Source organism: Rhinoraja longicauda, chromosome 5 (genome assembly GCF_053455715.1).
Source record: "Rhinoraja longicauda isolate Sanriku21f chromosome 5, sRhiLon1.1, whole genome shotgun sequence".
Taxonomy (NCBI): Eukaryota; Metazoa; Chordata; class Chondrichthyes; order Rajiformes; family Arhynchobatidae; genus Rhinoraja; species Rhinoraja longicauda.
Genome location: NC_135957.1, coordinates 58,180,427 through 58,194,595, shown reverse-complemented (window position 1 = coordinate 58,194,595; position 14,169 = coordinate 58,180,427). Strand labels below are relative to the sequence as shown.

Genomic DNA, 14,169 nt, shown 5'->3' with positions numbered 1-14,169 from the left:
AAGAATTCCACAGGTTCACCACCCTCTTACTAAAGAAATTCCTTCTCATCTCCTTCCTAAAGGAACGTTCTTTAATGCTGAGGCTATGACCTCTAGTCCTAGACACTCCCACTAGTGGAAACACCCTCTCCACATCCATTCTATCCAAGCTTTTCACTATTCAGTAAGTTTCAATGAAATCCCCCTCATTCTTTTAAACTCCAGTGAGTAAAGGCCCAGTGCTGTCAAATGCTCATCATATGTTAACCCACTCATTCCAGGGATCATTCTTGTAAACCTCCACTGGACCTTCTCCAAAGCCAGCACATCGTTCCTCAGATATGGTGCCCAAAATTGCTCACAATTTTCCAAATGCGGCCTGACCAGCGCCTTATAGAGCCTCAGCTTTACATCCCTGTTTCTATATTCTAGCCCTCTTGAAATAATTGCTAGCAATGCGTTTGCCTTCCTTACTACAAATTCGACTTGCAAATTAACTTTTTGGCAATCCTGCACCAGCACTCCCAAGTCCCTATGCACCTCCGATTTCTGGATTCTCTCCCCATTTAGAAAATAGTCTGTGCCTTTATTCCAACTACCAAAATGCATGACTCCACACTTTGGTGGCAAGAAATCTTAATAGCCTATTTAAAATTTTATAAAGTATACCATGATGCAAAGTATTTTGAGTCAGTTAAAGACTACTACCAAAAAACATTTGCCAAGCTGCACACTTGGAGCAAATCTTTGATGTGCATTTTCAGATTATAATATCAAACTTCCCACTGATAGCAAGACTTGTGTGTTCAGGTGCAAATGATGTACCCACCTTCAACTCACACTTTGTGTTAAGTAAATTCCACAAACTGATCATTTAATGGGCGGCATGGTGACCAGATGCCTTATAGTGCCTAAAAGTGCCAGAGACCCGGTTCAATCCTGACTTTGGGTGCTGTCTATATGGAGTTTGTATGTTCTCTCTGTGACTGCATGGGTTTTCTACAGGTGCACCGGTTTCCTCCCACACTCCAGACATCCAGGTTTGTAGGCTGATTGGCTTTGGTAAAATTGCAAATGATTCCATGCGTGTATGTAGGATAGTGTTGGTGTAGGAGGGAGAGATAGATCAGCCGCGATTGAATGGCAGAATAAACTTGATGGGCTGAATGACCTAATTCTACTCCTATTCCTCATGACCTTATAAAAGCAATCCACCTCCCGCAGCCAGCCACCCACTTGCACCATTTACAGGGATAATAAACTGCTGACAGACACAAAATGCTGGAGTAAATCAGTGGGTGGGGAAGCATCTCTGGAGAAAAAGGATGGGTGACTTTTCAGGTTGGGAACCTTCTTCAGACCGAAAGTAGAGGATGAGAGAGATAAAGAGTTGGAAGCGAGAAAATAAACTGCTGGTTGGTATGATTCGACAAATGTTTTATGCACAACATTTCTCACAGACATAGCTGCAATTGTAGGCAATTCCTCCAGAATATAACATGGCATGACATGAGAATGGTCACAAAAAAGCAGCCAAGCTGCTGTTAAAATGGAGAAGGGAATCTGGGCATTCAGTAGGAGGTCATTTTCAGTGAGGGCACTGAGGGAGTATCTGAACCTCTATACGATATTGGGCATCAATCTGGGTAATCTCACTTAAACATTTTAAACCTTCAACTACAACCTCAGGTTGGAGCAACAATTCTTTTATCGGTGACTGTCAGGATAACTGTGGTAATGAACTTATCTGGGTCCACTCTCTTCCAAGATGGAGCTGCGGAAATATTTGCAACCTGTTCAAGATCCACCATATAAGAGGGTTTTATGGTGATTTTAGAAAGGCACATGGATATGCAGGGAATTGAGGGATTTGGTTAACGTGCAGGCAAAGAACATTTGTTTAACATGGCATCGTGTTCGGCATGTATATTGTGGGCCGAAGGGCCACGATGGAACCACAGAAATATTTGCAACCTGTTCTAGACCCATCATTTAACAGGGTTTTATGGGGTTTTTAAGAAAGGCACATGGCTATATAGGGATTTGAATGATATGGAACACCTGCAGGCAGAGGGTATTAGTGTCCAGCATGAATATTGTGGGCCAAAGGACCTAATCCTGGGCTGTACTGTTCCATGTTCTAATTGCATAAAGGAGATCACCAAGGCTCCATACTTAATTGGAGTAGGTTCAAGGCCTGTTTGGCATAGAGAGAGGTCACAAAGGTTTTCTACATTGCATAGGAAAGGGGACCATTGGCCACATCTGTAGCATTTAACAGCTTCTGCATTCGAACTCTGCCACACGCTGAAACCAAAATAGATTCCACACCCTCAACACCCATCTGGTGTGCGAGCTTATGCAAAACATATTGCAAGTCGTCCTCTGGTATCCAGGCATGATGTTTTTACTCAAGTGCCCATTAAACATACAGGAGTTGCACAAGACAAAATAAAATTAGACTATCTGTATGGTTTGGTCTTACACCCGGTACCGTTTTCACCAAGTTCACTCTGCTCCCACAGCAGTGAGAAAATAAACGTTTCTGGAATCTATCATTAAACTCCACATTCGTGACTGGTTCATTTAAATGCAGCCTCATGTTCTAGGTCATGTGCATCTCATGAGTATTGTGAAAGCTTAATTTAAAACAAATAAATTAGTAAGCTGCTCTTTCAAGAAACCAATTAGAGCATAAAGAAGTGTTCATAGAATCAAAAGGAGCTGCAAAATTTAATTAATGCTGATGAAAACAAAGACAAAAATAGCATCAGGTTTATGATAATCTTTAATATCTTTACTTGAATAGGACAGGTTTAGAGGGAAATGGACCAAACGCAGGGAAGTGGCACTGACGTAGATGGGACATGGTGGGCAGTATGTGCAAATTGGGCCGAATGGCATGTTTCCATGCAATGACTCTAAGTGGTGCAATGCCCAAAAATCATTTTCACCACTAGTTTCAACCTCTTTGCTATGAAATACAACAATACTTATTTTACATATAAAACAAGTTGCCAGAGGTTGAATTAAGTTCATAAGTGATAGGGGCAGAATTAGGCCATTCGGCCCATCAATTGTGGCTGATCTATATTTCCCTCTAAACCCCATTCTCCTGCCTTCTCCCCATAACCTCTGACATCTGTGCTAATCAAGAATCTATCTATCTCTGCCTTAAAAATATCTACTGACTTGGTATCACTTCGATTTGTACTAGCATCTGCAGTTATTTTCCTACTCTACTGACTTGGCCTCCAAAGCCTTCTGTGGCAATTAATTCCACAAAAGCACCACCTTCTGACTCCTCATCTACTTCCTCAAGGAACATCCTTTAATTCTGAGGCTATGTTGTCTGTTCCTAGATTCTCCCACCAGTGGAAACATCCTGTCCTGAATTAACCTGAAACCACACTACTTAAAGGGCTAATATTCAAACTGCTTCTTTCGTCCTTTCTGACATCTGTGGCACAAACAGCACCACATGCTCATGTTCAGGCTACTTCACCTGCTGAGGTCAAGTTCACGGTGGCTTTCAGCTTCCTGGCCTCAGGCTGCTGCAACTGATCTCTGCCACATCTCACTGTTTGCTGCTTATCGCTTCACATGGTTTCATGTACTTTCACGGGCTGATTGCAGGCCGCCCTAAAATGCACTCATACTATTATCCAGGATTATTTTGCCCTTCTTCAGCATCAGTGATCTGGGCATCACTGGGAAAGCTGGCATTTATTCCCATCCCTTGCTCCCCATGACAAGGTGGTGATGAGCCATTGCAGAGCTGCCGGGGAAGGTTGTTGCATCAGGTCGTTGGACAGTGATGATGGATTCAAACCCAGGAACAAAGGAATACCAATATTTACAATTCACTGGCATGAACATTAAATTCTCCAATTTCAGATAACTAACCAAAACCATGGCCCCTCCTTTTTCTCCTCCCTCTCTTACTTGTGCCCCACCTAGAAATATTCATTCATTTCACTCCCTATCATGACTGACTGTGCCCCCCCCCCCCCCCCCCCACCCTTTCTCCTTACCTACCCCCTAAATCCCTTCCTCTGGCCTCATAATTCATACCTGTTCTTTTCTTGTCGAGTCATAAAGTCATACAGTGAGGAAACAGGCCCTTCGGCTCAACATCCCCACACCGGTCAACATGTCCCAGCTACACTAGTCCCACCTGCCTGCGTTTGGTCCATATCCCTCCTTAATGAGATATGCAACATAAACAGAAAATGGGTCATACAGTTGTATCTTAAGCTCCTTGGTGATCATTTTCTCAGTATTTTGCACACTGTACTATATCCCTCAATCACTGGCATTCAAATATCAATCAACACACAAGTTGTTAAACAGTCAAAGACTGAGCATTCATTATCCCCTAGAGTAGAGAATTCTAAAGGTTACAACCCTCTAAAATCTGAAATTTCACCTCATCTCAGCTGACTCCTTGGTTTATAGACTATTCAGTCAGGACAAACCACCTCATTGCATTGATCCTCTTCCAATCAATGTGGTTTGAAAAAAAATTTGAGTGCCAAAATTCAATAGGTATTTGAAAAAGCTGTGAATGGACAGACAGACAAGACAGCACTGTACTATCGTCCTCAATTGTCATTTGAACTCATCATTCAGTCCTAAAACCATGGAAAGAGCTTAGTGTTCAGTGGGACATGGGTGCTTAACCATTTTTCTATTCCACCTAATAAATGGAAACAAATTGCCCTGGTTTGGGTGGCACAGTGGCGCAGCGGTAGAGTTGTAGCCTCACAGCGCCAGAGACCCGGATTCGATCCTGACTACGTGAGCTGTTTGTAAGGGAATTGGCACATTCTCCCTGTGACCACATGGGTTTACTCCAGGCACTCGGGTTTCCTCCCATACTCCAAAGATGTGCAGGATGTAGGTTAACTGGCTTCAGTAAAATTGTAAATTGTCCCTAGTGTGTAGAATAATGACAGTGTACAGGATGATCACTGGTTGGCGCAGACTCGGTGGGCCGAAGGCTCGGTGTTTCCGCGTTGTATCTCTAAAGTCCAAAGTAAAAGTAGTTTGAAGTAGTGTACCTGGAGCAGCATGACAAAAGTTTGGTTAGGTTGGAAGACTGTGTGCATTTCTGTTAACCAGATCATAGAAAAGACATGCCTGCGTTGCATAGGTTGTAGAGGAGGTTCACCAGAATGTTGCCTGGGATGGAACTTGTCAGTTAAGAGGTTAGAGAGGATAGTTTCTTGGAGCAGAGAAGGCTGGGGGCCAACTTTACAGAGGTGTGCAAGATTATGTGTGGGATTGATAGAATAGGCAGTAAAAATCTGTTTTCTGCCCCGTATTCGTGGAGGTGCCCAAGACAAGAGCCAACAGAATTAAAGTGAGAACAAGAGATTTTAAGGAATTACCCCTCACCTCCCCCCCCCCCCCCCCCCCCCCCCACCCATACAAAGAAAAGGGGGTTGTAATTTGCCACACATTATCTGAAATGGTGGTGGAGGCAGATACTCTCACAACAGTTAAATCGGTATCTTTTGCAATCTTTAGCAGCCCTGATGTTGGTTTCCACTGCTGGATAAAATTCCACAGATACTCTAATTCCAAAATCCCTCTATCATGAAAAAGATAGAATTTTCATGAAATGCTATTTTAAAAGAAAGCAATAGCTCCAATTTGTCCCTGGCAAAAAAAAGCAGAATTGAAAACTAGTTTTGTTCGTTGTTTAGAATTTGTAATAGGCAACATCAATAAAATGCTGAGCTTAAAGTGTCAATTTTTAAAGCATGCTGTCTAGATGGGATGGAAATCTAAGTGACATCTGACCTTGATACGGTAAATGTTACAGCATTTGAAAATTCCAGTTAATGTAATGTGTTTGAACAATACACAATCAGAATTCCAAGAGCAGAATCAAAGATATTTGGCAACACTCGGTCACTAGTTCAGGAACAAGATATTTTTCACCAGGGTGGTAAATCTGTGGAATTCACTGCTACAGAAGGCTGTGGATGCCATCAATTGATTTTTTTTTTAAGGCAGAGATAGATAGATTCTTGATAAGTGTGGCTATCAGCGGTTTATGGGAAGAAGCTAGGAGAATGGGGTTAGGAAGGAGAGATAGATCAGCCATGTTAATGGCAGAGTAGACTTGATGGGCCAAATGGCCTAAATCTGCTCCTATCACTTATGAACTGGAACTACCGCTGTTTGGAAGAAATGTTTTCAGCCCACCTGTTATCTGCATTCCCATAACATTCTTCATCCTATTAATTTAAGCATACTACGAATTTGGAAAGGAGGTAGAATGGTCTTCAGTGAGCTGTGAAGCTGCAAGTTAAATCTCCTTACATCAGTAGCATGTTCCTTTAAATAATGACAGTGCAATATGCTTCTGATTCTCTGGGATATTTCAAACTTAGGCAATGGTTGTACTCATAAAATCCAGTTAGATTGGCAAGAGTGAAAATACCACACAGATTGATTAGTAGGACTAGATGTTACAATCCCTAAGGTTTGCACTACAATTGACTGGTGTTGTTCTTGGGGGTGACCACTAGGTGATGTTGCTACCATTCAACACATCTTCAGTTGTGTACCTCAACGTCACTGGGTGTTTCGGCCTTTTATCACAAGACACCCTCAGTCGAGGCAGGCCCACCGCAGGGTGATCAGACCTGAGTGTGTGTCTTATGGTTAGCCTCTAGATGGTCACGTGGCAGCCCAGACAGTATCTTTTCTTTTCAGACACAGCCAGTGACTGCTCTGTTCGGCGGCATTTGCAAGTTCTTTGATTGCCCTCCTTTGGACCTGCCCTCTGACTCCAACTTCCCTCAGGAGCCTTGCAGTGGAACTGGCTACAAAGCCCCTGCACCCCACCTCCACTGGACGCACTCTTACACTCCAACCTCGCTCCTCTGCCTCTATTGCAAGGTTGGAATATCTCAGCCTTTTCCTTTCAAATGCCTTGTCCATAGCCTCCTCCTAGGGCACCGTCAGCTCAATGATGAAAACAAAATATGAATTCAAATACGAGTGTGTGATCAACAGAATATCAGATGTTATGATGTGTATAGTAGACAGAAGTGCCCATGGTCTTCTACAGTAGACAGAAGATAGTCTGATTTCCTGATAGGCTCTATTTCACCCAGAAATGGTTGCCAAATTTTCAAGGGCTAACTGGATTTGTGCCCAATTTGTACATTAAAAAAAACAAGTGCTATGCAGTCCAGTTTCTAGGTACAAGCAGCAAAAAATTACAATAAATGCAATTAATAATTACAATAGTTGAAGTTACCAAACATCTCTGGAGAGAAGGAATGGGTGACATTTCGGGTCGAGACCCTTCTTCAGAGCCGAAACGTCACCCATTCCTTCTATCCAGAGACGCTGCCTGTTCTACTGAGTTATTCCAGCATTTTGTGTCTATCTTCTGTGTAAACCAACATCTGCAGTTCCTTCCTACACATCTTGAAACACAGATGATCAGAGAGTCTTGAAAGGCAGGATGTGTAGAACAAACCTGACTGAAATTTCAAAGCTAATGGACAGAGCCCTATCTATTGATGTTATTCCTACAAAACTCCACAAGGTAAAGAAACAGGGATAGATATTAAAACTGGCCAGAAGTAATCTGCAATATTCCACAGCCCATGTTGAGTTGCAATCATTCAATGTATTTATAAACTGCAGAAGGAATGTAAAAATCCAGATGGAATGGATGCTAATGCTGTCCTTGCGTAACCATCCAACTGGCACAGTAGCACACCTGGGGGCAACCAACCAGGCAGGTAAATAGCACTTGCCTCTTTCACTTTACTTGCAATAGCTGCATTTAATGTCCAAATACTTTTCTTTAAAATCATACTTATCAATAACTTTTTTTCTGCACAGGCCTGTAAGTACGGTCCACAATCAATATATCACTCATTCTACATTGCCCATCATTTCAAGGGAAAACCACTTTAAAGTGAATAGCACAAGTTTTACTATAGAAACTCATTTACATTATGCGATGTCCAATAATGATATGGGGTTAAGCCATTCCCTCGAGCAACCCGATAAAGGATGTTAACAACGAACAAACATTATCACATCCAGTTCAGTCTAACACACTGAATCTTTAACATTTTCATGAAGATATATGCTTAAATCTATTCAATTACTACCCGTCCACCATCGTCCCAGGCAAGCTTGCAATTCGTAACACTGAACAAGGCTTTCTAATTAACACAGAACATTGAGAATGGTCACTTGTTTGGGACCAGAAAATGATACCACAATCTCAAAATTGTTGCCATCTGATAAACCGGCTTCCGGTTACATTTTAAATTCAATACAGAAATATTTCTCAGTTTGCAACAGCATGCCCGATCAATTATCATTCTTTTCACCCGTTACAATTAAAAGAGGAAGGTGTTGTGAAGTTAAGTGTGGCCTACCTTGTCGTACTGCCAACGTGGTTGTGTAAACCAGGAACAGGAGGATGTAGTTGAGAAAACTCTGAAACACCGGAGTGTTGGCATGGAAGTCCTCCACCAAGTACTTGCTAGTCAGGCCTATACCACAGATCAACAATGATAGCACCTGGCCCAGTGCCAGCGACACCAGCAGCTCTCTAAAGGAACAAGCGATCTGCGTATTAGGACAAAGTTAATGACCAGCGACAAATTCTTTCACGGATTGAGTGGCAAAACAGATAGGGCCTGGAGGCAGCCATTTTATTTACAATTAAGATGGATATAAAAACAATAAGATTTACAAGTTTCTGTAACAGTAACTGTTCAAAAACCACATTTATTTTTGCCACGTTCAAAGTCTTCGGTAAGCATGTCTGAAAGAGAGAACAGTCAGCTGTCAGAACGACTGCTTTCACAGCCCTAGCTCCCTGGGTGAAATTGCAGTGTAAATTGCAAGCTGTGTTTCAGGCAAAAGGCAAATCGAGTGTAACCAGTGAATAGAAAGTTCTTGACCTGCCCTGATGACCTCACCCGCAGTGGACACTCCATCTTCTCAGAGAGGACCCCCATAAATTAAACATTCAAGACAGCAGGTTTACTATGTACCAATAACTGCTTCTTTGAGGCATCTTTTCCAAATGTGTGGGCTTTAGTTTTGGAAGAAAATAAACAATTATATAATCAAATGCACATTCCTTATACATCGGTATTTATTCACAAAATGCTGGAGTAACTCAGCAGGTCAGGCAGCATCTCGGGAGAGAAGGAATGGGTGACGTTTCGGGTTGAGACCCTTCTTCTTCAGAAGAAGAAGGGTCTTCAGAAGAAGGGTCTTCAGAAGAAGGGTCTCGACCCGAAACGTCACCCATTCCTTCTCTCCCGAGATGCTGCCTGACCTGCTGAGTTACTCCAGCATTTTGTGAATAAATACCTTCGATTTGTACCAGCATCTGCAGTTATTTTCTTATATTCCTTATACATCAGTCATTCGGGACCTATCATGCCTTATATTTTGGATTATTTGAGGGGGAAAAGTTATTGTTCCATTCCAGACCATGAAGACTTGCCCTCACTTTCCATCTCACCAACCTCCACATTTTGGACAGCTTGAAAATGTTGCTGCCTCCAAGCACATCTCCAGCATTTTGAAGGAGCCACTTTCATCTTGACAATCTGGTTCACCAGAATGTCACAGACACTAAGTGTACGTTATCTCTTCCCCGTGGCTAACATTATTGAATCTGTTACACACTAAACACAAAGATGCATGAGACGTTATTATCGATTTACTCATCGGGATATAAAAATACATTGACTGGCCATTGCTGACGCTGGATTCAGTACAAAACATTTTTTTGATAAGCATGGTGCAAATTGAAACAGTTATATCTGGAGTGGACCAGGACTGGCACTTTTTTTGAGCATTGACGAGTGCCAATCTATAAACTTAATAAGTTCAACCGGCTGAGTATCGTACTTGGTGTGACTTCTCTATCAGATGCATGTGCTTGCACTATGTTCCTTTACAGCTTTCCTGGGATTTCTCTATCAGATGCATGTTCTTGCACTATGTTCCTTTACAGCTTTCCTGGGATTTCAGATCATGCCGTTCCGGGATGTTTCCATTGTTCATCATCCCTGGAACAACCAAGTTTCAACAGCATTTCCAGCATGTTCTGTTTCAGAAACAAGATTTTTGCTTTCCATTAGATTAGATTTACTTTTGTGTGAACAACCGCTGACTTAGTAAATATATATCAGCCAAAAAAAATAGAGTAGCCTATAATTATTCTGTCTGAAAAATTACATTTCCATTCAAAATGTGATTTTGTTTTCAAAAATGTCTTTGGGTACAAAATTAATTTCCAAAGGCATCTTGACAGATGGCAGTTTTCAAAATCATGTGCAACGTAATGTGTGTGCTCAGCCCAACATTTTCATTGGGGAATTTAAAGCAATAAATCAAAGTTGTCAACGTTCTGTTATGTGGCAGTAGGGGAGAAGTAATTCCTCTGGGTTCCCAGAATCTGCACAATCATGTATTGAGCTCATGTTTTCATTGCAGAATAGACCGATTCAAGACCATCTGAATCACCTGACTATTCTAATTTTCGGTAACAATTCAAGTACTCCCTGTATTCTGAAACCCTGTTTGTTAATACACTTTTAACATAAAAGGAAAGTGCATGATTTCTGTAAAATACAATTGCACCCATAGTCAAAGTTATTGTGCAGGAAATTCATGATGGAGTAACTTCTCTGCTCCATGTAAAAATGGAATAAGAAATCAATAACCGCCAACAGTATAAAAGAGATTTAAACATGAAGTTAGTTTCAGCAACAAGTGTGCAGCGGGGATGGGGAGGGGATTTAGAAAGCAGCCGTTAGTATCCCAGTGTGACTGTTCCAGGTGTATAAAAAGGCAGGCACTGACGGAGTGGCCTATTGAGTGCAGCTGTGTTGGGAGAGGCGATGTGTTGAGGTGAATTGCTGTGTTTGAGGGCAAGTGTAGAGCCTTTGACACAGAAGGCTTTGGCGCGGTGACTGACTGGAGCGTGATGGCAGGATAAGGTAAGATCCTTTTTTTTCCTTTCTGGGACTTCTCCTTGGTCTTAATGCAATAAGAATGACAGTTAGGCCATCGCGATGTTCCTCCTGACCTTTCTGTCCTGGCCTCCTCCATTGTCAGAGTGAGGCCCAGTGCAAATTGGAGGAACAGCACCTCATATTTCGCCTGGGTAGTTTACACGCCAGCAGTATGGACATTGGCTTCTCTAACTTCAGATAGCCCTTGTTTTCCCTCTCTATCCCCTCCCCTTCCAGTTCTCCCACAAGCCTTACTGTCTCCGACTACATTCTATCTTTGTCCCGCCCCCTCCCCTGACACCAGTCTGAAGAAGGGTCTCGACCCGAAACGTCACCCATTCATTCACTCCAGAGATGCTGCCTGACCCGCTAAGTTACTCCAGCATTTTGTGTCTACATTCGATTTAAACCAGCATCTGCAGTTCTTTCCTACACACAGTATGTTCCTCCTGTAGGATGTGAGAAGACAGGGATACTTCCAGCAACCACAAGGATTATACCTGTCCAGCTCCTGACAGACCAAACAAGGGAAATGGAGCTGTGGCTGGACAACCTCAGAATCGTCCGGAAGAATGAGAGCCTCAGACAGGGGTTATAGTGAAGTGGTCACACCCCAGGTGCAAGCAAAAAGTAGATGGACGAGGGTAGGAATGGGTAGATAGGGCAGATGAATGATAAGACTGCACGTGGTGTACGATGTTGAGTTTTGGTTACCGTGTTGCAGAAAGGTGCCATTAAGCTGAAAAAGATACAAGGATTTATGAGGATGTTGCCAGGACTAAAGGGCCTGAACTACTGCAAAAACCTAGATAGACTAGGACTTTATTTCATGGAAAGCAGGAGGATGAGGGGTGATATTATAGGACTGTATAAAACTTTAGGGAATAGATAGGGTGAATCCAGAATCTTATCACAAGGTAGGGGAATCAAAATAAGCAGAAAAGACTTAATAGGAACCTGAGGGGCAACATTTTCAGAGGCTATTATATATATGTGACGAGCTGCCAGAGGAAGTAGTTATACAATACAATAACAAAATTTAAAGGACATTTAGACAGCTATATGGACAGGAAAGGTTTAAAGTTACTTGGGCTGAATGCAGGTTAATGGGACTAGCTTAGATGGGACATCTGGGTCAGCATGGAGGACCTGTTCCTGTGCTGTATATGACTCTAACTATATGTTCTGTAATCCATACATCCATCGCTGCAACTAACCCACGCTGGAGCTAACTCTTGTCACCACTTGCTCCAGCTTCTTCCACTTAACTCCCTAGCTCTTGAACTTGCGCCATTCTGCTTCCTCGGACACAGAAATGTGAACTTGCTCAGAATTCCATATCTGATCAGTATGGACAACGAATTCCTACTTTTTCATAAAAACAGGCCTGAACACAAAGACCACGAACACATGGGTGCATCTTCCTCCGAACCACTAAAGTGGAAACAACACAATCTCAATGTAAATTAACTACCATGTTATGCAGTGTCCCACTTTTGTGAATTTTATGTTGTAAATATTACTATAAAAATCAAAGTTACAATTTCTTATGTGGCTTCAATTTCTTTTTGTATTGGGACGTGGTCGAAATTCATTCACAATAGTGGGGAGGATGTTTCCACTAGTAGGAGAGTCTAGGACCAGAGGTCATAGCCTCAGAATTAAAGGACGTCCCTTTAGGAAGGAGATGAGGAGGAATTGCTTTAACCAAAGGATGGTAAATCTGTAGAATTCTTTGCCGCAGAAGGCTGTAGAGACTATCAATGGATATTTTAATGCAGATGTAGATAGATTTTTGATTAGTACAGGTGTCAGAGGTTATGAGGAGAAGGCAGGGGAATGGGGTTAGGAAGGAGAGATAGATCAGTCATGATTGAATGACAGAGTAAATTTGATGGGCCGAATGGCCTAATTCTGTTCCTCTCACTTATGAACTTATGACGAACACTTTGCAACACACCCACACTCACTCACTCTCCTCCTTGCAAGAGAAAGTGGTTAGCAACTGCAGGCTAATAGAAAGGCTTTTTAATAACACAATATCTGAACGAGAGAAGAACTGGAGATCACTGACTACAACTCATTTCTCTAATATCAAACCTTTTTCCACATCTCACCATCTGTTCTGGTTTATAAGAACTAACTGATTCAGGTTTGTGCAGACTCCAAGTAAAGCATTGCTGACAGCCCGATTTCTCTGCTCTTTCCCATAGCCATTGCAAATTATCTTCTGACAGCTATCCAAATCCCATTTCAAGACCCTTTTCCCAATTCTTGAGTTACCCATGGACAATAAAGTACTGAGTGCAAAATTATTAGAAATCTCATCAACAGAATGAAAGCGAACTCTTTGGCCCACCAAGTCCATACCAACCATCGATCACCCATTCACACTAGTTCTGTTATCCTACTTTCTCGTCCACTCTCTACACACTAAAGGCAAATTTACAGAGACCAATTAACCTACAAACCCACGCATTTTTTGGATGTGGGAGGAGATCTGAGCACTTGGGAAACCAACACAGTCACAGGGAGAACATGCAAACTCCACACAGACAGCACCTGAGGTCAGGATCGAACCAGGATCTCTCGTGTGGTGAGACAACAGCTCTACCAGCTGTGGAACTGTGCTGCCCTAGTGTGATAGACACTTTCTCTCGCAGTATTCGTGCGCGACGCTGATCTACTACCAGCATTTAGCTGACGTCGAAGTCATTTACAAGTGATAGGCTAATTTAAATTACTGGAAATACACCCCACTATATCCTAGCACCAGAACCTGCAGCACATCTCAGGTGAAATAACTGTCACTTGTTTATTATTAGCTATCAAGGGTACTATTTACTTGCTTCTGAGGGGTAATTAATTCTCTCTGGGATCAATTACTTTTGTCTTAAGAGCTAGGAATTTTTAGGGCCTACTATTTTATAGTGAGATAGTAAGCAGTTTAATGTTGAAGCACCAAGGTAATTGTTATCTCAACCTTGGTATCATACATTAGTTATTTTATTCCATTATAGACTTTAGGCATCATTACCAAGGTCAATAGACACAAAATGCTGGAGTAACTCAGCGGGTCAGGCAGTATCTCTGGGGAAAAGGAATAGGTGACGGTTCGGGTTGAGACCCTTCTTCAGACCGAGGACGACATTTATTGACTATT

General features: G+C 42.2%; 1 protein-coding gene across 1 annotated transcript in view; it reads right to left on the bottom strand.

Moving 5' to 3' along the window:
* Window positions 1–14,169, bottom strand: part of slc35f1 (solute carrier family 35 member F1) — a 146,978-nt gene that overhangs the window by 65,538 nt on the left and 67,271 nt on the right. Inside the window, exon 2 of the mRNA XM_078400187.1 lies at window positions 8,403–8,578. Coding sequence (XP_078256313.1) covers window positions 8,403–8,578 — 176 coding nt within the window. The remainder of the gene's footprint in view (window positions 1–8,402; window positions 8,579–14,169) is intronic.